The sequence below is a fragment of the Triturus cristatus genome, chromosome 11 (genome assembly GCF_964204655.1).
Source record: "Triturus cristatus chromosome 11, aTriCri1.1, whole genome shotgun sequence".
Lineage (NCBI taxonomy): Eukaryota > Metazoa > Chordata > Amphibia > Caudata > Salamandridae > Triturus > Triturus cristatus.
In genome coordinates this window covers 584,883,615-584,908,338 of record NC_140594.1, presented here as the reverse complement: position 1 = coordinate 584,908,338, position 24,724 = coordinate 584,883,615, and the positions used below count along the sequence as shown (strand labels likewise).

Sequence of the window (24,724 nt, the reverse complement as noted above, 5' to 3'; positions counted from 1 at the left end):
CTACATGGTCTACACCACACACATTCACAAAACACTATTGTGTATATGTGCAAACTAAACAACAAGCTAGTGTGGGCCAGACTGTACTCAAAACACTATTTCAAACTACTGCAACAGATACTGGTGGTCGCCGCTAGGAGAGGGTACTGCTATACAATCTATGCATAGTGTGTAATCTGCAGCTCATATACCTAAGACGGTAAATGCTACTTACCAGTATGCATCTGTTCTTGGCATGTAGAGCTGCAGATCTACACACGTCCACCCGCCTCCCAGGCTACCTTTATCTGTTCCAGTATTATCTTATTTAGATACAGTATACATGGGCATCTTTCCTGTTTCTTACAAAGCTCCATCATTTCCCTGCTGGCGAAAAACAATCTGAGGATGGAGCCGATACCAATGCGCACTATGATCCAAAGGAGGAGTCACATATCTTGTGACTTCCAAAGACTTTCCTGGACAAAAACAAGTGCAAACATCTGAGCCCAACACCAGATGGCGATCTATGCATAGTGTGTTGATCTGCAGCTCTACATGCCAAGAACAGATGCATACTGGTAAGTAGCATTTACCTTTCCTCATAGGATAACATTGACACTTTTTCTCCCAAAAAGTTTGTCGACTTTTGAAAACTAAGAATATTCTTTAAAAATCGCACAAATACCCAAAACACATTTTTTCAACTGTTTTCAGGAAATGTGTCAGTGCTGAATCTAGGTATCCAGCACTGAGTAGGAAAAGTAACGTAAAAGTAACTTACCTGTGAATTGAATTTCCTTCCATAGGATAACATTGGTGGTTCTCTGTGAAAGTTTTTGTGTCAACTTTTGAAATGCAAGAATATTCTTTAAAAATCGTACATCTAACTAAAACGCATTTTCTCAACTGTTTTCAGGAAATGTCCCAGTGCTGAATCTAGGATCCAGCACTGTTAGAAAAAGTAATCCGAAAAGTAACTTACCTGCAATTTATTGAAAAAGCCTATTCATTCCAATGTACTGTATTTGCTAAGTGTTGCATACTACTGCTCCCCTGTAAATCAAACAAAGTACCATTCCTATTGCATTTTCGAACCGTTCTATGTCCAGTAACGTATCACTGAAAAGTATTTAATGCTTACCTGTTCCAGGCTTGATTGGTTTTAAAAATAAACAGTATATTTTTTATACAAAAACAATTGGCCTAGAGTTCAGTTCTTGAGTGTGTGAATTCATTTGCTGACTGAGTGTGTACATCACATGCTTAACACCATCCTATGATACTGCCTTACTGCTCGACCAAGCAACCACTTTAGAGAGTAAGGTTCTATCAAACTTTAACCTCTGCCTACCTCTGGAGACTCTTGGACTCTATACACACTGTACCTCACTTTGGTGCAGTATATATAGAGACAGTTTCTTACACCCACCGTTATGTTTGTTGGAGTGTTATAAACTGACATTTGCAGAGCAGCAACATAGAAGAAAATACACACCTTTACCCAGCAATACTGTCTAGAAGAGGAGGCGGTACAGAACAATGCAGTAGTAGGTAAAGCACTGCTATGTCTTTTTCATTGAGGTGAGCCACACTTTAATTTCCCTTTATCCATCATACTAATTTATTCAGAATATTATGTATTGCTTGTTGCTCTGATTCAAACAGATAAATCGAAGAAATATCCCATACTAGAGAAGAAACTATCTATAACCTGTAACGGTAGTCACCAGTATTTGAGTTTAATAGATTGACATGCGCCCCACTCTTCTACCTTGGAGAGGATCTCCTAACATTATTAGTCCTTCATGCAAGTGCTTTGAAATCTGGAGGATGGTGGCCTCTTAGGATTTGGTATTCAGTCAACTAGTTTCTGAATTGCAAGAGTTTGGTTCTTTTTAAAATGCTGTGAATAGGCTACTTAAGAGCCATGGTCACAGCCTCTGAGCTTTGTTTAACGTAGGAGTGGTATTGTAATGTTACAGTAGTATTCCCAGCTCGGCTAAGAGGATAAGTTCAAGCATGGAAGACATCAATACTGGATAATTATCATAACAGGTAAGTAACTGTTTTCTTATTCCCGCCAAACCTTCTACTTCAGGTTGGGCAAAAGGTTTTTTTGTTTTTGTTTTTGTTTTTGCTTGATAGGTCGCTCTCTATTCTGTGACGATGGATTGAGTTCAAATATTCCAATTTTTTAGCTACATCATTTCGTTTTAGAAAGAACCATTAAATGTTGATTGTTAATCTTTATAAAATAGTTTTTGTTAAATAAAAAAAAATCTGTTAACTTTTCTTGCTTTATAACAGTGTTGGGGGATTTTAATCTGCTTCTTTACCTGAGTGCTAGTTATACTTCTGCCATTTCATTCTCATCTCAGTTTATTGACGGTACTTACTTTAACTGTAACTGGCATGGCGAGAAATTGAATGACCTTCTCTAAGAATATAACATTATCTATCTATGGTCTTGGTTTTTCATCCAACCCTATTGTTCCCTCCCATAGTGGTGAAGGTGACGAAAGTATAGTTGTCTGTTTTTATCTGTCCTACTCTTTTCAATGTTACTATCAATTTACAAGTTATTGTAAGTAACTTTAGCAACCATAATCCATTATTGGTCTCTTAATTAGGGCATTTGTGACAAAATGTCAGTTATATTGTATCTCAGGACAGGAAAATCTCCAGGATCGACGTTGCAGGCTCCATTGGAATAACATTATTCCAACACATTTTTGTGAACAATTGATGTCCTGTTGCTTGAGGATTTTTATGATTGCCTCAACATGGACATCTCACATAATGTAGTCTTTATTTTTTTTAAATTCTATTAGTGCCAGTTATTAGGATGTTTTTAACTGCTTCTTTTAGGGTCTCTTTGGAGAACTTTCCCAAATGGTTTGATACCACATTTACCTCAACACACTGCAATCTCATGCTTGCCTTAAACAGAATACCTTGTTCTCATCTGGAAGTATCTGCCTACAGATTGGCTTTTGATTGGCTTTTAAAACCGCTATCAAAGCTAGAAAAGCAGCCATCAGTGAAGTGGCTTGGAGTCATATAAAATTTGCCTGCATATTCGTTGAAAGATAGTGGGCTATTGTGGAGGGTAGTGAACTCCCCCTTTTGGCAGAGCAATAGCTCCCTATTCCTTGGGTTAGGCATACCGTCAAATGATTGGGTTTTATATTTTTTATAAATGTGTGCTGTTGATTCAGTGTTATCTTTTGTACCCTGTGTTTCGATTGATGTGTCACCTGGGATATCTTTTGAGGAATTTATTGTGGCTTTCACTGAAAACCAAAGGAGAGGTAATGGTACCAGTCAGAGTCCCTCTGGGTATATGCAAGCAAAAGCTTGACCTTTTGGCCACCTTAATATCTATTACCTTAAAATCAGCTGTTAAAACACCCCCCACCCCCTCCTGTTCACAATCAATTATTCCAGTATTTAAAAAGGGCAACAAAAAACGACTCCAGCAACTGTAGACAAATTTCACGGATAGACTTTATTGTCAAGATATCCGGATGCGTTCTTGTGGACTGACTAACCATCTGGGCGAGTGACAGTAACCTTACTTCTGACCTGCAGTATGGGTTCAGATCAGGTTTGGGCATGATCAGGCATTGTCTGAACTTAAATCTCATTATCAGCAAATGCACATTTGCTAATTTGGGAGTCCATACGCATGGCCATTATAGACCTTAGCTCTACGATCGATCGTGTCAACTGTGCCAAACTATGGTCCATTATGGTGACTCTTATTTATTTATTTTAATTTTATTTTATATTGGAATTTTATATATCGCTAGCTAGACCTGAAGGCATCAGAGTGCTTTATATGTCATGTGATGAAATGTTCTCGCACTACATGTGAGGATTCGTGTGAGTCGCAACAGTCAACCAAAGAATATAGAACAACACATCAATAAGGTAGTCAAACAGTCCGAGAAATAGAAAATAACAATACAGCATTGAGGGAATGGTAATAGTGAAGAGATTATACACTGCACACGTCAGGTGCCCGCATTGGAGGATTGTGTCACTTTGGGATGGATCTTTGGGAAACGTGGATCAGTTTGTGGGCAAGTTGAAGTAGTTGTTAAAGCGGTAAAGATTTGAGGTCCCATTTGAGGCACGAACAGGATGGGATGTAGTGAAGGTCCTTTCCTTAGAAAGAGTGCGCCTGGGATTATTTTTTCTTCAGATTTGGAGGTATGAGAAAAAGTGGGTTAGAGCTTCTCACTGCCCGGCCTCTTCTGCTCTCGATAGTTTGGTTTCTAAGTATTTGGGGTTCTTTGTATGAAAGATTTTGTGGGTGATGCAAGCTGTCTTGAAGATGTATACTCCTTCAGTGGGAAACCAATTGAGACTATTGAGTGAAGATGAGATGTGCTCAAACCATTTAATTCCTGTGAAGAGTCTGGCAGCCGCATTGACAGTTGCTCTTTAGGGCGCACAACGACATTTCGGTGATGTTGCCGTAGTCCCGTTTTGAGAGGACTATTGATTGCACTACTGTTTTAAGATTATTGATTTTAAGATTAATTATCAAGTATGTTTAAGATTAGATGGGGCTATACAATAAACCTTACTTATTCAAAACATTTTTTGTGGACTTGGGATGAGCAGAATTGTTACCCAGTGTGATCTTATAGCTAAAGCTGATAGTGAACAAAATTAGCCTTCTTAAATCCTAGGAAAGAAGAAAATGAGTTAACCAAATTCTACGAAACTATAACCACATTTTAACCTTATCTACCTTTACCATTTTATATTGACTCATTTTAGATTATGTATGATACACTATCTTTTGAATTAGCTCTAGGCTCAAACAGTTTGCTCAAGTTCTGCCTCCCTGTCCTTGTGATTCAATCTCATCGCAAAACACCAGGCACTTTATTATGTTCTGTAACTTATTTAAACCATTATGTAAACAACATCCGCTCCTAAATTGAATTTCAGACAAGCAAGACCTGCTTTTTATCCAGCTGCAAATGTTAAAAGAATTAGAAACCCATTTTGCCGTTTCAAATTTTCTTATTGGAGCTTTCCATGTAAGGTCTTTTCTACTTTTTTTTTTAGTTTTGCTAACATTTACACCTTTCACATTATATTGCTTTGTATACTAATAGAGCTCTTAACTTTCCTATGGACTTTAAGTATGTATGTTAAGGTTTATTGTATGTGGTGATCAATTGTTTCTATGTCTTAGTGGTCTGAATATCAGCGTTTTACTGTTTATGTACTTATTATTTTATCTTCTGGTGTGCTTTTTACTTTTGGGAAATTGTCAGTTTTTATTGTAACATGTTGAATTGTACTGATCCATATGGCACTAAAAAAAATTAACCAAGATTATACTCCTACTACTAATACTATATGCCATGCTAATCGCTTACCTTTTATTTTCTAAGCCCTTCAAAGAAAAGCCCATTGACCTGATCCCTATATTCTCTCCAAGCCACCAAACACTTCCTGGAGTGCTTGCTCATCCATTTGTTACTCCAGCATGCCGTATGCTTTCCACTATTGGGACATGTGCAGCAGTAGCCACACAAACATATTTGTTTCCAGTTTTCTATGCAAAGTTCATCTTAGTGCAGTTTTAGGTCTTTATTATTATGGAATCTGCTCTTCACGTTCTTGTTCATGAAAGACCGTACGCTTAACATTTTTTATGTAGATTTTATTGAGAATTGGCATAAACCATGAGTTACCTTTCGCCTCCTGCATACAAATCGTGTGTAGTTGCCTATGGGTTGCCCATTCCTGACTTGGACTAGAGCACGTTACAAGCTTGTTTTTAGTCCTAAAACCAAAATTGTCCTCTTGGACTGGTTGTTTTTGCGCTGTCGGTGAGGCTTATGCTAGAAAATCTATTGTCCAGAAATAACAAAAATGTTTTTTAAAATTATTAATATTAATGTACTTGTACTCTGCGATTCTCCCTGATGGTCAAGGGTTAGCCTTCAATGACTACAGTCCTGCTTCACTAAATTATCACGGTATGTAATGTATAACATGAGGGATACAAATCTTTAGTTGAATTTCAGTTTCCTATGAGATGAGTCACACCTGTGCATGACTGGTTATTTGTTGACTATATGCTAATCCTAATCTCATTTTTTCACAGAGTGAGCACTTTTCTTTTTTGGGCATCAACAATCAGTCAAATATGACAGACATGCGGTGTCGTACAACCTTCTACACGGCACTTGGGCGTCTCCTCATGGTGGATTTAGGTATCTTTCTCTATATTTTGGGTGGTGTGGTGTGCAACAGCAGACCACATTAAAAAGGGGATTGGGACGTCTGGATCTTGTGTGTGCGTAGAAAGGGAAGTCTATTAATATACATTTTGGAGACCTCCTGCTCCTTTTGGAGGAGCCTATAAGGAAAAAGGAGGAACATCTGGTGTTTTGTATGCTTACAATCGCTGGGTGCCATCTATGATGAGGGCCATGTTCGTTTTCTCAAGCTTCTGGGGATGGGTGATGGTGGGGTGTTAATTCTCTCTGCCTCATTGGAGTGGGACCCATTCATAAGACCATGTCTTGGTGGTGATCTTGGTTTCTTTTAACCCCTGAGATGGGATTTTGGAGGACCTATTCATTATCTCTGGACCATTGATCAAGAACCTGTTGTTTATTTTAATGGCGGGACTCTTGATAACCTCTTCGATTTGGCGGAGATGGGATGTGTTCTGTATTAATTAGGTGGATCTTTGCATGGGGAACAAGGGGACTGAGGGTGGTTGCATACTTCTTGCTCCTTTCGATGGGGTGTTCCAGTATTTCCTGTTAATGCTGGTTCTTGTGGGCTATTGCACACAAAAAACATGGACCTACAGGCTCCATTTGAGGAATACATTTCTCCTACTTAATCAAGCAACCTTAACTCTACAGATTAAAAACATATATAGAAAGATACCCCTCAATCGCTCCTGGTTAAAATTATATTAGTCCTGAGCTGCAGTTATATTTTTTTTCAATATTTGCAAGGCATATATAAGATTATAAACAGACAGTCAATGTGTTTTATCCTGAACCTTGTACTTTACATATTTGTAGGCTTTCATAGGAGCCTCATTTGTCACACTGTCCACTTAACTTTGCCTAGATATCTGTGTAGGGATTAACAAAAGTTAATTTGACCACTTACCTGTCCTATACATGTAAAGGAATGAATCATAGAAAAAATAATTATTCACATACTTTTTTATTTTTAAATAATATATTCCAATCACCAACCCGCACATGAAGCACTCCACTGCACAATGCGCAGTGTAACCTTTTTTCACCTATCTCATTAGCTTAGTGGGCTCCACAAGACTCCAGGACTCTTCATCTGGGCCTACTCTGTGCTATGCGGTGTGGGCGCTGCAAAAGAAAATCTCCAAATCAGAGCTTTTTAATCATCTGCTCCCTACTTTAGTATATATCTCGGGTTCAAACATAGTCTGTCCTCTTAACTGTTCAGAAATTCTGTGCTTCATTTTAAATCATCAGGGTGAACCAGTGGAGAGCCTAATACATAAACATCATGTCACCCATATCATAAATTGAAGGAAAACAATTTTGAAAGTTCACTTCTCTTTTTATATTTGCATTATAGTCATGCATCTTTAGAACATGTGCATAGGTGCTCCGAGAGGGAAAGTGCTCAAAGGAAGTGCTCGTTGTGAGGGTTTCAGAAATGTGAAAAGGGGAGTGTGAATATATAGTATTTGCAGTGTCTTTTAAAAAGAAGACCTGTCTGATGGCCAAGATGCCACCGGAATACACACTGAATTGAGAAACCTGATGTTCGAGGCATATGAGCTGCAGATCACACACCTAGGATAGTAGATCGCCATCTGGTGTTGGGCTCGGATGCTTGCAGGTTGTTGTTGTCTTCGGAAGAAGTCTTTGGTCACGAGATAGGTGACTCCTCCCTTGGACTACAGTCCGCATGGGCATAAATTCCATCCTCAGATTGTTTTTTTCCGCCATTGGGTTCGGATGTAACTTTTCCACTCCGGTTGAAAATCTCAAATACAAGCTTTTCGAAGCGCAAAAACTTCTACAAATACATCGAAGCACCTTCACTCGACATCGAATTCATCGGCTCGATTCCGGACGTCGACGCGGGCTGCTGGGCCTATCCACGCCGTGAGGCCTACGGCTCATGGAAAGGACGCCGTTTAAAAAATGCCCCCAGTGTGGAGCAAAATTTCCGCACATGACCATCACAAAGTCTGCAACCTGTGCTTATCACCAGAACACGACGAAGCCAGCTGTCCAGCCTGCGCAGCATTTCGATCCAAAAAGACCATTCGGGATCCTCGAAGAGCTCGACGCCATATCATGGCACACAAACCAGCCCCGGAACCAAAAAACATCTTTGATGAGGGTCCCGATGTCCCGGAAGAAGTATCCGAGGAACTTCAAATCATCTCAGAAGCAGACGACTCAGACGACCCCATTACTCCTGGGCAACGCGTGAGTACCACTGCCCCTGCCCCAACCCCTCCAAAACCATTGGTCAAGACTTCGCCAGCTGCCCTCAGTCGAGACCGAAAAAAACCCTTCAGAAGCCCCGCCTCCAGGCTCGGCTCCAAAGAAACATAAGCCTTCCGGTGGCTCGGGCCCGAGCAAGCCGCATGTAATGGTACCCCCGGCACCTTCGGCACTGAAGACAAAAGACCCCTCGGCACCGAAATCGGATCCGACACCCTCGACACCGAAAACATCGAGGCCCATAGATAAACCGGCACCGAAACTTCCCAAGCCGAAAGACTTAACTTCGGCACCGAAACCTTCATCGGCACCGAAACCTTCATCGGCACCGAAACCTTCATCAACACCGAAACCTTCATCGGCACCAAAACCACCGGCTAAGGACTATAATACACCTCCTAAAGCCAAAGACTCGACCGATCAACCAAAACCTCAATCGGAACCGAAAAAATCGGCGCCAAAATCTGTTCCTGAAGAACAAGAACTTTTCCATCCAGATCCAACACAAAAAAGGATCTATATTAATCCAAAGACTGGACATGTCACTGCAGTGCCATATAAGAAATGGAAACTGGACACAACACCTGCCCCAGTTCCTATAAGAAAGAAGGACTCGGCAACATCACCTATTCCTCCTTCCTCTCCCATATGACCTTCTACCCCACCCCCTCTGCCTACACCACCCTTACCTCTACCATCTCCATCACATACACCACCTCCACAGGAGGAGGATGATGACCTAGGGGGAGGGGGTGATCCTAATCATCCATTCACGGATCCAGATACCGCACCATTGGATGATTGGGCATACCCTCTACCAGATATGCCTGACCCTACACCATATCCCTCCAAACCATCACCTCCAGATGACCACCTGGGGTTTGGACAACTAGTAAACAGGGCAGTACTTTACCATGGCATCACCATGCACTCCGATGCACCCGAGGAAGATTTCCTCTTAGACCCGTTTCAACACAGAAAACAGTACAAATTCTACCTATGATTAAAGGTGTCACAAAACACACCACAGAAGTATTTAAAGACCCCGTCCGTGCCAGGGTGCTTAACCCAAGAATTGAGGAAAAAATATAGACCTGCCCCAGAAGATCCTTGTTACATCAAAGGACAGCTCCCTCTAGATTCCTTGGTCGTTTGCAAACGCAAGGAAACGCGCCAACTCCCAAACCACGGGAGATACACCACCCCCTGACAAAGAATCTAAATTATTAGAAGCCTCGGGCAAACGAGTAGCAGCACAGGCTGCTAATCATTGGCGTATTGCCAACACCCAAGCCCTACTAGCACGCTATGATAGGGCTCACTACGATCAGTTGGAGAATCTGCTACAACACCTGCCAGACCAATACAAGACCCAGGCAAATTACCTTATACAAGAGGGAAAACTCATCTCAAATGCGTCAATTAAATGCGCACTTGACGCCGCAGACACCGCCTCTAGAGCAATAAACACAAGTGTACTCCTCAGACGCCATGCCTGGCTACGCATTTCAGGCTTTAAGCCAGAAGTACAAAGTACCATACTCAGCCAACCATTTAACCAAGAACAGTTATTTGGGCCAGCAGTAGACACTGCACTTGAAAAAATGAAAAAAGACACCGAGACTGCTAAGTCCATGGGAGCATTGCAGTCTCCACAACCACGTGGCTCCTTTCGGCGCTCCTTCTACAGAGGAGCCTCCAAGAATATGGGAGCAGACACCTCCTCGACCTTCAAAGCCTCTCAACAAACATCCCCCAGCAGAGGGTATTTTAGAGGAGGATATAGAGGAAACGATACCAAGGGACGAGGTCGAGGCAATACCAACACTCGTACCTCCCCTGCCACAAAACAGTGACTTTCCTCCACTCCCCCCAGACCATTCCACTCCAGTCGGGGAAAGACTCAAACAGTTCCTACCTGTCTGGCACTCCATCACAATAGACAAGTGGGTAAGACAAATTATCCAGTATGGTTACTGCCTGGAACTCACCACTACCCCCCACACATACAACCCAAGCAGCGTTCCATGTCACCAGACCATCTCACGCTCCTCAAACAAGAGGTTCTCTCATTGCTTCAAAAACACGCAATAGAACCAGTTCCCTTACAACATCAGGGTACAGGGGTATATTCACTGTACTTCCTAATCCCCAAAAAGGACGGGACTCTAAGACCAATACTCTACCTCAGGCCCCTAAATCTGTATATAAACTCAGATCATTTCCATATGATCACTCTTCAACAAGTGCTCCCACTACTGCAACAAGGCGATTTCCTTGCCACACTAGATCTCAAGGACGCTTATTTTCACATTCCCATACATCCTGCTCACAGGAAGTACCTACGGTTTATGGTGGACGGACAACACTATCAGTTTACAGTCCTTCCATTCGGGGTGACAACTGCGCCCAGAGTATTCACCAAATGTCTAGCACTTGTAGCAGTGCATCTCAGAAGACAACAAATTCATGTCTTCCCGTATCTAGACGATTGGCTAATAAAATCCAAATCATTCAACAAATGCGTTCTACACACTCACCAAACTATTCAACTCTTACACAGCTTGGGATTCACAATAAACTATCCCAAATCTCATCTCCAACCCTCCCACATACATCAATATCTGGGAGCTACCATAAATACCTTCAAAGCCCTGGCATATCCCAGCCCAGCCAGGATAGCCAATATACAAGCTCTGATCGCAAAATTTCAAACCCAACACTCTCTTCCAGCAAGAGTGTTCATGCAACTCATAGGCATGATGGCGTCATGCATCTTCATTGTGTCTTATGCAAGACTACAAATGCGTCCCTTGCAAGAGTGTCTAGCACGTCAGTGGAATCAGGCTCACCGACAACTAACAGATCTGGTGTTGGTGGACAGCCGCTCACGTCGCTCTCTAAAATGGTGGAACACAATAAACCTGTCCAAAGGGCGGCCGTTCCTCGAGCCTCTTCCACAATTAGTGCTAACAACGGACGCATCACTCACGGGATAGGGAGCCCATCTCCTAGGACACACCACTCAGGGCAAATGGACCACTCAACAGAAAGCGCTCCATATCAATTACCTGGAACTACTGGCAATATTCCTAGCACTAAAATCATTCCAAAAACATCTCCACAACAAGACTGTCCTCATCAGTACGGACAACACGACAGCCATGTATTATATACAAAAACAAGGAGGCACACATTCTCTCCAGCTGTCCCAGCTCGCACAGAACATTTGGAGATGGGCCGTTCCCCAGAACATATACCTACTTGCAGAACACCTTCCAGGGGTTCACAATCAGATTACGTCATCAGGCTCAACAGATCCACGAATGGGAATTACACCCACAAGTCTTACTCCCCTTTTTTTCAACAATGGGGCCAACCAGACATAGATCTGTTCGCCACACACAAAAACGCAAAATGCCCAACCTTCGCCACCAGGTTTCCCCACCCACAGTCGAAGGGCAATGCGATATGGATGAACTGGTCAGGCAGATTTGCGTACGCTTTTCCGCCTCTCCCACTCATTCCATTCGTGGTACGCAAGCTCCGGCAACAGTCTCTCAAACTGATCCTAGTAGCTCCCACATGGGCACGCCAGCCCTGGTTCACAACGCTACTGGAACTCTCTCTAGCTCCACACCAAAAACTGCGCCTCTCCCCGTCCTTATTAACCCAGAACCGTGGAGAAATCAGACACCAAGATCCAGGTCAATTGAATCTAGCGATCTGGCTCCTGAAGTTCTAGAGTTCGGTTACCTCAACCTACCACCAGACTGCATGAATATTATAAAAGAGCCCAGACGACCTACCACTAGAGCCTGCTATGCTGCAAAATGGAAAAGATTTGCCATTTACTGCACTAACAATGATATACGCCCACTGGATGCATCTATCCAGAACATCATTTGCTACTTACTACACTTGCAAAGATGTAATTTAGCGTACTCATCCATATGTCTCCACCTAGCAGCATTAACAGCCTACTTACAAAATCAACACTTGTCACTATTTAGAGTACCTGCGATTAAAGCCTTCATGGAAGGCCTTAAGAGAATTATTCCGCCCAGATTACCACCTTTCCCAGTGTGGAATCTAAACATTGTTCTTACAAGGCTCATGGGACTCCCATTTGAACCTATGCATAAATGCGAACTGCAGTTCCTCACATGGAAAGTGGCTTTCCTTATTGCTTTCACATCCCTTAGAAGGGTAAGTGAAATCCAGGCTTTAACCATACAAGAACCATTCCTACAATTACACCGCAGCAAAGTGGTTCTTAGGACAAATCCCAAATTCCTGCCAAAAGTAACATCTCCGTTCCATCTTAACCAATCAGTTGAGCTACCAGTGTTCTTCCCAAATCCGGAGTCAGTAGCTGAAAGAGCTCTTCATACCTTAGACGTTAAAAGAGCCCTGCTTTACTACATTGACAGAACCAAATCATTTTCTCCACACCATAAAGGCAACCCCATTTCCAAATCCGGGATAGCCAGGTGGATAGTTAAATGTATACAAATCTGCTACCACAAGGCTAAACGCACACTATCAGTTCCCCCTAGAGCGCATTCCACACGCAAAATAGGGGCTTCCATGGCATTCTTAGGAAACATTCCCTTATAAGATATTTGTAAGGCAGCCACATGGTCTACAACACACACCTTCACTCAACACTATTGTGTTGACGTGCAAGCAAAGCATCAAGCTTCTGTGGGTCAGGCTGTCGTTAAAACTTTATTTCAAACTGCTGCAACCGATACAGGTGACCACCGCTAGGGGAGACACTGCTATATAGTCTATCCTAAGTGTGTGATCTGCAGCTCATATGCCTCGAACGGAATATGCTACTTACCAGTATGCATCTGTTCTTGGCATGTAGAGCTGCAGAGCCACACACGCCCACCCACCTCCCCGGGACCTGTGTCTGTTCCAGCAGCGTCTTACTTAGACATTACACATGGACATCTCTCTCTTTTCTACACACTCCCATCATTTCCCATCATGGCGAAAAACAATCTGAGCATGGAGTTGATGCCCATGCGCAGTGTAGTCCAAGGGAGGAGTCACCTATCTCGTGACCAAAGATTTCTTCCGAAGACAACAACAACCTGCAAGCATCCAAGCCCAACACCAGATGGCGATCTACTATCCTAAGTGTGTGGCTCTGCAGCTCTACATGCCAAGAACAGATGCATACTGGTAAGTAGCATATTCCTTATTCAGCAACTTTCTACCCAATGTTTCCAAGTTGAAATTGGATTGAAATTCCATCAGACGCGAGCCGGCTGGCCGCCAGGCATTCCATCTTATACGAGACTTGATCGGATTGATTCCTTTTGGGGCCATACTTATTTACAACTTACTGCCCCCTTTTAACATAAGCAGTCCACGGATGGGACTGGTTTGCGTCCTCCTTTCTACACCTCCGGCATAGGAGCCTTTCTGGCCCACATTTGTATCGTGATTTCTCGATGCAGTCCCTGCTCTTCACTTACTATTATGTCACCAGTCTCCACTTGATTTCCAAATAAGTTGAACATGATTCTGTACATTTTTATAGGTGCTCTTCTCTAAATTATAATAGTTCTGAATTGCACTAGTTAATGATAAAATAGATTGATTTATAACCAACTTACTTTTTGATTCACAAGAGTGACAGCTGCCCGACTCTAATAACATATAAGCGAGCCCTGCATTTAACGAATGATCGAATCCTGTTTCAGCACTATTAGGTGGAAATACATCTGAAAGACACGTTAGTGATAGATTCCTTACCTTAGAATATCCCCAGTCGTCAGACGGGATCCGGAAAGTTTTCGTCAGCAGGACCAGTGTGCGTCGGAAGGTGGCGTCGTGCGGCTCCACGTCCGTCGCTGGCGTCGTAAGCGGCGAGATGACGTCACGGAGACTACTTAGGCGCCACCCATTTGCGCTGACATCAGTTTTTTCTTTTTCCGCGCCAGCAAGCGCAGATCCGGTTAGAGCACGTTCCCTAGTCACTTTTTGACTAAACTTTGAGACTTTTTGTCTTCCATTTTTGAGTCTTTGACTCCTGGTGCCACGTAGGGATGCCGGGATTTAAATCCTGCGGAGCCTGTCGCCGTACGATGTTGGTGGCCGACCCCCATGGCGTCTGTCCCTACTGTCTGGAGCGCGACCATGACTCCCGGTCATGTTCCGACTGTCTGGCCATGGCTCCGAAGGCCTTGCGAGAGCAGTCCCGTAAGCTACTGGAGGCCCGGCAGTCTTCTCCACGCCGTTCCAGGTCCAGGGGTCGCTCGAGGAATCGCTCGCGGAGCCATCGTCATCGCTCCCCGGGGTCGAAGTCTTCTCACTCTGATTCGGGTAAGAGACGTCATAAGGAGTCGAAGAAGCGTTTCCGCTGTCCGACCACCCCCGCGGCTCCTTTGGAGCCTGTGAGTCCCGCGGCCTACCCACCTTAACCGGGTTAATCGGCGACTCCTGCCCAGATGCAAGATTTTCTTGCAGCCATGGACCGCTTCTTCAGGCCTCGGTCTTCCGCCAGCGCGCCTTCGGGCCCCGCAGTCCTAGTTGAGGGCCCTCCCTTACTGCCGGCGGCTCCGGTGCCGCCCACTGCTCCGATCCCGGCACCGCAGTGGGTTCCGTTCGCTCCACCTCTGCCCTTGCCTGGGTTCCCGACAATTTTGCTCCTGGTTGGGACCCTAATTGAGACACGGAGCCGGACCGGCGCCGTTCCCGGTGTCATTTGACCATTTGTATTCCCCTGCCCCCCCCCCCCCCCCCCCCCCCCCCCCCGAGCTAGAGGATGCCGGTGGTCTTGACCTCTCTGACCCTGGTTTTCTTTCTCCTCCTGCTGTGGCTATGGAGGAGGACGCCACATACACTATGGTGCTCCATAGAGCAGCTGAGGCCCTTGACCTTGACCTGCCTACAGTGACCCTCAAGACTAATCTCCTCACTGAAGTACTTCAGCCGGCGACAAGCTCTTCGAAGCCCCTGCTTCAGTTCAATGAGGCATTAACTGACGTCTTGATGGGCACCTGGTCTAGACTGGCCACGGGGGTTCCCGTGGATAAGAATGTGGCCCTGCTTTTCTGTCCACCCACCCAACCCCGGAGAGCCTGGTCATCCAGGCGACCACTTCCCAAAGCGCATTCCCTACCGCTACGCTGGATAAGGAATCCAAAAAGCTGGAACAGTTCGGCAAGAAACTGTTTTCATCTGCCAGCTTAGGGCTGCGGTCGGTGAACACCGCATGCCTCTTGGACCGCTATTCCCATGCTGTGTGGAACACGGTTGCTCAGGTGCTGCCTCAGTGTCCAGAGGACGCTCGGACAGTGCTTTCCCAAGCTGGTGCTGAGGGGAAAGATGCAGCAAAGTTCGCCATTAGGTGTGGACTGGACGCCGCGGACTTACTGTGTAGGGCGATTTCCACAACGGTGGCCCTCCGTCGCCACGCCTGGTTGCGGTCCACTGGTTTTTCGGGGGATGTTAAAAGTTCATTTATGGACATGCCCTTTGATGGTACTCGCCTATTTTGCGATAAGGCAGATAGTGCGCTATAGCATTTAAAGGACACCCAGGCCACGGCCAAGCCCTTAGGTCTCTCCACGCGCCCAGCCACGTCTGCTTTTTGTTCCTTTCGTGGCCACGGAAGGGGCGCCCGACACGTTCGTTCAGCCAGAAGCCTGCGCAGAACCAACCTCTGCACGGCTGCGGACGTGGTTCCCGCCGAGGCGGGCAGCGGGCCAGCGTGCGGGTCTGTCCACCTCCGCTCCCGCAGCTTCCGCCTCAAAGCCTTCCTAGTCCTTTGGGGCACACCCCACACTGGTGGGTGGCAGGATTCCCCATCACCTTCCTCACTGGCGTTCCGTTACCTTGGACAGGTGGATGCTGTAAATCGTCCGAAGGAGCTACCCCCTCCCCTTCGAGACTACACCTCCAGCCATGCCACCTCAGTTCCACCGCATGTCGGGGGACTATTTTGCGCTTCTCCAGCAGTCGCGGTCCTTTTCGCCAAGGGTGCCATCGAGCGCGTTCCTGGGCCAGAACTAGGACGTGGTTGTTATTCCCACTACTTTCTGGTCCCCAAGAAAGAGAAAGGGGGCCTGCGTCCCATCTTGGACCTCAGGAACGTCAACCGCTTCCTCCGGAAGGAGAAGTTCAAGATGTTGACTCTAGCTCATGTCTTGACTGCCCTCAACCCTGGAGACTGGATGGTAGCTTTGGACTTGCAGGACGCTTATTTTCACATCCCCGTCCTGCCGGCCCACCGGCGTTACCTGCGGTTCACGGTGGGCCAAGAGCACTTTCAGTTTGCCGTGCTCCCCTTCAGCCTTACCAGTGCCCCTCGGGTGTTCACGAAGGTGATGGCGGTGGTCGCAGCTCATCTGCGCAGATCAGGGGTTTCAGTCTTCCCCTATTTCGACGACTGGTTGTTAAAGGTGGGCTCGCCCCAGGCAGTCTTCTCCCACCTCCAGACGACCTCCTGCATTTGCTGGGGTTCTCCCTCAACGTCCCAAAGTCGCACCCGAGTCCCTCTCAGAAGCTCCCTTCATCGGAGCGGTTCTGGATTCGATGCAGTTTCGGGTTTATCCTCCCGAGCAGCAAGTCTGGGATATTCAGGCTATGATTCTGATCTTTAAGCCTCTATCCCGGGTTTCAGTCAGGATGACCCTCCGGCTCCTGGGCCTCATGGCCTCCTGCATCCTGCTAGTGCAACATGCCAGATGGCATATGCGGGCTTTGCAGTGGGACCTGAAGTTCCAGTTGATGCAGCATCAGGGCATCTTGTCCAATCACGTCCAGATCTCGGAGGGCACTGCACACGACTTGCATTGGTGGCTCACAAATCGCGATTGGGTCAAGGGCAGATCCCTCTCCCTTCCCCAACCGGAGCACACAGTGGTGACGGATGTGTCCCTCCTGGGATTGGGACTGTCGCCTGGGAGCGGCGGAGATCAGGGGCCTCTGGTCTCCGGCGGAGTCCCGGCTCCATATCAACCTTTTGGAGCTTCGGGCGATCCGACTTGCACTAAAAGCATTCCTTCCCTCTGTCTAGGGAAGTGTAGTGCAGGTGTTCACAGACAACACCGCCGCCATGTGGTATTGCAACAAACAGGGCGGGGTGGGGTCGTGGACCCTATGTCAGGAGGCTCTCCGCCTCTGGACATGGCTGGAACATCAAGGCATTAACTTGGTGGTTTAACACCTGGCAGGTTCTCTGAACGCCAGAGCGGAAGAACTCAGCCGCCGGTGCATAATGGATCACAAATGGCGTCTTCACTCGGAGGTGGAGCAAGGTCTCTTTCTGCAGTGGGGAGAGCCTTGGTTAGATCTATTCACCACCGAAGAGAAGGCACAATGTCATCAATTCTGCTCGTTGGAATTTCCAAGGCGGCACTCACTCGGCGACGCTTTTCGTCACGTGTGGAGCTGCTGTCTGTTGTATTCCTTTCAGCCTATACCACTTCTGCCCAGAGTGTTGAAGAAGATTCGGCGCGACCGGCCCCAAGTCATCCTTGTGGATCCAGATTGGGCACGAAGATACTGGTATCCCGAGCTACTCAGCATGGCGATTGCGCCCCAGATTCGACTGCCTCTTCGGGAGGATTTTCTGTCGCAGCAACAGGGGACGGTCCTCCACCCGAACCTGCCCAGCCTCCACCTCCATGCGTGGAGATTGAGCGGCGACAGTTGACAGCTTTCGACCTTCCTTCCGAAGTCTGTGACATTATTCTTGCAGGCGTACCTCCACTAAGGCGGTATACGCCTGCAAGTGGAACAAATTTGTGGCATGGTGCACAGCAAAGGCTGTGGATCCCCTTGCTGCCCCTCTTTCAGAAGTCCTTCTGTTTCTTCTCTCTTTGGCCCAGCAGGGCTCTGCTCTGGGCACTATCAAAGGTCATCTCTCGGCCATTTCCGCCTTTCTACGGCTTCCAGATCAGCCTACTCTTTTTAAGTCCCCAATTGTTGATCGCTTCCTGAAAGGCATTACACACGTTTCCTCCTGTGCCCTTCATAATGCCTCAATTGGACTTAAATCTTGTCTTGACTTATCGGATGTGTGCTCCCTTTGAGCCACTTCATAACTGTCCTTTATGTCTTCCCACTCTCAAGACGGCTTTCTTGGTAGCTATCTCCTCTGCCAGATGAGTGAGTGAGCTCCAGGCTCTTTCTTCTAAACCTCCTTTTCTCTCTGTTCATCCAGACAAATTGGTTTTAAGGACTCGTCCTTCTTTCTTGCCAAAGGTTGTCACGCCCTTCCACATCGGGCAGACCATCACTTGGCCCACCTTCATTCCGCCTCCGCATCCTTCAAAAGAAGAATAGAGGCTCCATCGTCTGGACCCAAAACGTGCGCTCTCGTTCTGAATCGCACACAACAGTTCCGGGTGGATGACCAACTTTTTGTTGGCTACGTGGGCGCCAAAAGAGGTCGGGCCGTACACAAATGGACCATCTCTCGGTGGGTCGTTCTCTGCTTCAAAGCCTGTTACTCGTTGGCTTAGAAGGAGCCTCCTGTGGGGCTGCGTGTCCATTCTACCAGGGCAACGGCGGCCACTACTACTTGGGGACGCGGCGTTCCCTTGCAGGACATCGTTCAGGCAGCTACGTGGGCCTCGCTGCACACTTTTACCAAGCACTACTGCCTAGACAGTTAAGTCCGGAGAGACTGCTTCTTTGGCCGTTCGGTTCTCTGGGACTTTCTGGTGTGATTTTGGTTCACAGACCCACCTCCGGGGTAGGTATTGCTGGGGTATCTATTCTAAGGTAAGGAATCTATCACTAACTTGTCTCTTTCAGATGCACAAGTTACTACTTGTGTAACGATATATCTGTAAGAGACATTAGTTAGTGATAGATTCCTTACCGCCCCACCCATCCTCCCTGTTCTGCGAACTGATTTCTAGGGTTACGGTCATCCTTTTCAGGGCCCTAGTTTCATGGCACCAGTGGTCAGTTTATTGCATGGCTCTGCGTTCCTGGCACGGAAAGTCGTGTACAGAACTGACGTCAGTGCGCATGGGTAGCACCTAAGTAGTCTCCGTGACGTCATCTTGGCGCTTACGACACCAGCGACGGATGCAGAGCCGCAGGACGCCACCTTCCGACGCGCAGGGGTACTGCTGACGAAACCTTTCCGGATCCAGTCTGACGCCTGGGGATATTCTAAGGTAAGGAATCTATCACTAACTAATGTCTCTTACAGATATATCGTTACACAAGTAGTAACTTGTGCGTTTGTACTGGGATACACACTAAAGTAGGGAGCAGAAGATTCAGTAGATTTTCTCTTGCAGCTCCTGCACCATATAGCATGAAGTGGCAATAGCTGCAGAATCCATCAGCCCATTTGGCTAATGAGATCAGTGAGAAAAGGTTTCCCCAAGTGGCAAAGTGTGCAGTGGAGTGCTTCACCTAAGGGGCTGGAGATTGAAATAACTTGAGAGAATAATGCTTATTTCTTATGATAATTTCCTCTACACCTTCAGCATAGGTAATCAGTAAAATTATAATTTCTTTTGCCTTCCTTACACATATATTCCAGGTGAAGGAAGGTGGGGAGAATGAAAAACGAGGTTCCTGATGAGTCTACAGATACTCCAAGTACTAGGGTTATGTTGAAACATGTTACTCATAAGGGATGGTAGGGGGAGGAGACCTAATAATTGTCAATACACCCACTATCCATTTCTATCTATTTTTAGTCACAGGCCAGGTAAAAATTGTAAAAAAAAAAAAAAAAACGAATTGGCATCAGCCAGGTCCTAATAAAATGTAAAAGCCCTGTAACACTAAACAATATACCTCTTCTTAAAGAGCTCACGTGAGTCCACCACTTACCATGAGGTTACTGATGAAGGGGCCTCAATGATGAAGCATGTCACCAAGAGTGAGTGAGGAATACCTTGTTAACATTTTTTACATCTCTAGAGCAAATGTTCCTTGATAGAATAGGAGTAATTTACTGTTCTAACTGAGCTTGCTAATCAATATTGGTTGTGTACATATTTAAAATGGAGAGGTAGTCCTAGGATGACTCCTCAAGTTCCTCTCACTCTCCCTTGTTTAAGATTGTCTTCTGAGCTGTTGCCATCTGTTAAGTCCCTGGGCTCTAAATGGGTCCTTTTTAGGTCTTGCCTGACCCAGCGCATGCGCTGGTCTGCCGAACTTATTGAGAGGGCTCCAAAAAGTGCTACAGGCCAGCCTAGAGCTACAGTGCATGTGCGCGTGTGCCGCGCTTTACCGTGATTACTTTCACTTTCATGGCCGCTTTGATGTTTGATCGCGATCACTTTCGCGGCCGCACAGCCGCTTGGCATAGCCAATAGGTCTCGCTTTTGGGACCTTATAAGTATTTAGTTATGCAACTGTTGCATGGCTAAACACTTATAAGGTCCCAAAGGCGAGACCTATTTGCTATGCCAATGCTTGATCTGTGATGTCTTGGTGTTCGAGTTTAAACTGGCATGGCCAAGTCCTATGGGTCTACCTATTGATCATAACCACATCCCTTTGTGTGGTTTGTTGCTAAAATCGATGTCCATGTAACGTTGTCTATTTGCTGATGACCATGACTTGGTAAACATCTTGTTACTGAACTTGTGGTCCTTGTGTCTTTGACTTAGTGATAGCATTGGTTTCTCTACCTCAGTCCCTTTACTGGAACCAAGCTCCCAGTGTCTTTTTTCGTCCTGACTCCAGGTTCCCGCGTTGTTTCATTGCGGACAGTGCTGTACTTTTATGTTTCTGTCGCACATGTCCTTGTATGTATGTATTTGTATAGCATGAATCCATGTCAAAGAGCAGCTGAGATTTATACAGGTTCAATGGCAAAAATACAGTGAACAAATTATTGAAGTGGAAGCTGGGCTGGGAGAACAGATGAGCGCTATTACTGCGTCGTGATCTAGTGTTCTTTAAAGATGTGAGTCTTCAGCTGTCTCGCCATTGATTCAAGGTAGGGGTAAGTCCTGATGGACAGAGGGATGTTGTTCCATGTCCTGGGTGCTCATACAGAGAAGGCCTGCTGCCTTCCTTGTTTTTTGTTGTTGACTACTTTGTCTCCAGTCTGATGATGCTTTTACTGTGGGTGTGCAGAGAGCCATCGAAGATGGTGGCTTGTTAGTCAGCTGGGGTTCTGGTTGTGACAAATGTATGGCAGGGTCAGATAGCAGACCTCTGTCATGCTGCTCAATCTAGTTAATTGTGGCTTTCTTGTTACTGACACCCTTTGGTCCTTGGAACTAGCTTGTTCCTGACATCTAGGCCCTTGCCTTTGCTTGTTGATGACAAGATGGTCCTTGTTGCTCTGTCTTGCAATAGACTCACTGTTCAATATTGCTGTCGTGTTGTGGTCACCCAGTGTTGTATGCCATTTCTGACATCAAGGCCCATGGAGGGTAGTTGTTGACACCTAAGCCCTTATGATCGTGTAGTTGCTGGTGTGTAGGCCTTTGTGGTCCTGTTTTTTTGTTGACTCCCACGCCTCTATTGCAGATCTTGTTGGTGGCATTCAGGCCCACATGGTTATGTCTTATTGTTAATACCCAGGTCCATGTTGTTGTGTCCTTCCGTTGATACCTAGGTCCTTGTGACTGACTCTCATTGCTGACTTTGAAGACGACAAGGGCTTTGAAACTTTAGGGTTGACCATTGTGCTTCATAATAGCTAGTGATATAATTTGTGGCTCTCTTATTGCCGACACCATGTGGCCATATTTTGTTACTGAACACTTGGGAGAGGAGGCACTGAGCAGAGAACCAGTTGGGGAGGGCAAGTTGTACTTTGATCTTGAATGTGAGAGAAGGAAATGTGTACTAAGCTTTGATCTTGTTCCAGGAGAAGATGAAGACCAGTTTGAACAGTTCATGCTTCCCCTCACTGCTGCTTTCGAGGCTGTAGCTCAGATGTTCGGCACAAACTCCTTCAACGAGCAGGATGCGAAAGTGAGTGCAGTGACTGCTGTCTATTTCAGAGCTGCAGGGGAGTATACTGCTTCATTGGGCTTTGTTAGGGGTGTGGTGGTAGGGGTGTTGGGATTGAGATACGCTACTACCCCCTCCTGTACATTTGTCTGTTGTCATGCTTTTTTTTCTTTTTTTTTATCTCTGCAGAGGACACTGGTGGGTTTGGTGAGGGATCTGAGAGGAATTGCATTTGCCTTCAATGCAAAGACCAGCTTCATGATGCTGTTTGAATGGATGTATCCTCTGCTATACTTCCTGCGCTGGTGGATTGTGATTTTGGGTGGGGCGTTTACTTCACCCCCTCTTTACGCCTCACCCAGCACCCTTTTGTGCTTTTAAATTGTTGAAGGTTACTCGGTCACTCTAATTTCAATGTCAAACTGTTGTATACGTCTCAACAGCTAATATTCATAGACCATTATGTAAATCATGGACAATATTTTCAAAACGGAAATATCAGGGAGACATCAAAGATTATTTGGAATTGTAAGGAGCAGTCTGTATTTAAGGGGAATGAGTACAAAAACCAATATCTGCACTATTTACATTGAATGTGGTTGTAACCCATAAAATCTTGTGCACAACAGTGCTCGTGCAAATGTGTTAACAGCCAAGTGGCAAGTGAGATAAAGATAAACTGTGAAAGCGGCGCAAGGAAGGAATTATATAATATATACAATCACTCAGATGGTTTCTGATTTACAAAAGTTCCATTGCAATTGTTATGGACATTCAGCAGTCGTTTTATGTCTCCCTGATTTTTACTTTTTGCAATTATTGTGCATGATTTACATAATTGTCTATGAATATTAGCTGTTGAGACGTATTTTATAATAGATAACGGGTCTCAACTGGGTCTATGGGTAACCTCCTGTAGTTCTTCATTGAAACTGTTGTATACAGCACAAACATCTGAACCAAGGTGTTTTTTTGCTTGGAAATTACATAATTAAGAGATGTTCAATGTTTTTAGGTTCAAGCATAGGCTGGAGGCATGGTCAAGTACCTACTGATAAAGGAGTTTGTCATTGTCTGTTTTTTTGAGTATCCAACTTGCTGTGTTTTTTTTTATTGTGCTCCCAAATGTGTTTCTCACTTTAGAGTTGTGGTCAGGAAAGCAATGCTTTTCCCCAATCCAGTTTTGCCTTGCCTCACTTGGGCAAGATTAGTCTTGTTTCATTGTTTGAAAAGCCCCCAATTCAAAACTTTCAGTTGAATCGAAAAATGGCATTTAGATAGTATGGAGCACAGTACTAAGCGGTCACAGTTTATTTACGTTGTGCTTCTTACAGAAGTACAGTGAAACCAACTCAAATCAAAGTTAATAGCTACTTTACGCTCAAGCTGATCTAGTTAAGAAGTTAAGCAGCCTTTCATGGTGGTCCATGCTGTCTTAGAATTTATATTCAGGTCAATGATCATCTTCTGGACTGGAAAGTGGGGCACAGTCTGAAAACCCAGAATCTGCTTATCTGATTTCTGAGAATCTAAATCCCTTTCAAATGAGCGCTTTCTAATATACAAAATTAGGTGGGTGGTTTTATTGTAAATGCCATTTGGCATCTCCCCTCAGTATGTATTGTTTGATTCCACTAGACCTGTGGACAGGGGTTCTATACAAATTTGTGTTTTGTGTTTACTGTTGTCTTCAAGTGTTCAAAGATGCAATCTGACAGTTCAGAAAGATGATATTCTTATGTGAGATCACGCCTGCTTTTTTGATTGTTATATTTGCTCTTCCATGTGCTAGCGCACGAGGGGCATTCTGTCTTGTAATGTTCAACTGTTTAAGTCAATCTTCCTTAGCATTCTACTTAAGCTATCCATCCTACATGCCAATATTGCAGCGTGCAATTGAACTGTGGTTCCATGACCCAGCCTGCACTACCCCAGTTCTCAAACTCATGGCAGAGCTTGTGCACAACAGGTAAGATTAAGGAGTATAAACTGCAAGAAAGCACAAGGGGTTAGTGGAGCACACTTTATTGCCACCTTGTAGGAGATACTGCAATTAAGCACATGTTGGCTAGAGGGGCACTCTGTTGCCATTTCGAAGGAGCCTCGAGGCTCCTATTCATTCCGAAATTATTAAGGATTCAAACTGCAAAGTCTATAATGACTTCAGTTGAGACAGCAGTGAGCACTTTGAAACAGTAGCCATAGGATTGAATATCACAAAACACATACTAGTAAACACTTTGAAAGCAAGTGTTGGGATTTCTGATACATTATACGCAAAGGAAAGTTGGCAATTTTGAAACCAATACTGCAGGGATCCCTGTTGAGGG

General features: G+C 45.3%; 1 protein-coding gene across 10 annotated transcripts in view; it reads left to right on the top strand.

Annotated features, from left to right (window-relative positions):
* XPO7 (exportin 7) overlaps nt 1-24,724 on the top strand; it is a 598,229-nt gene that overhangs the window by 405,815 nt on the left and 167,690 nt on the right. For 6 of the 10 annotated variants that reach the window (XM_085633849.1, XM_085633846.1, XM_085633852.1 and 3 more), the window contains 4 exons: nt 6,119-6,227; nt 22,309-22,415; nt 22,584-22,672; nt 24,256-24,363. In XM_085633849.1, coding sequence (XP_085489975.1) covers nt 6,119-6,227; nt 22,309-22,415; nt 22,584-22,672; nt 24,256-24,363 — 413 coding nt within the window. The remainder of the gene's footprint in view (nt 1-6,118; nt 6,228-22,308; nt 22,416-22,583; nt 22,673-24,255; nt 24,364-24,724) is intronic. The other 4 variants (XM_085633854.1, XM_085633851.1, XM_085633848.1 and 1 more) reach the window with 1 other exon arrangement.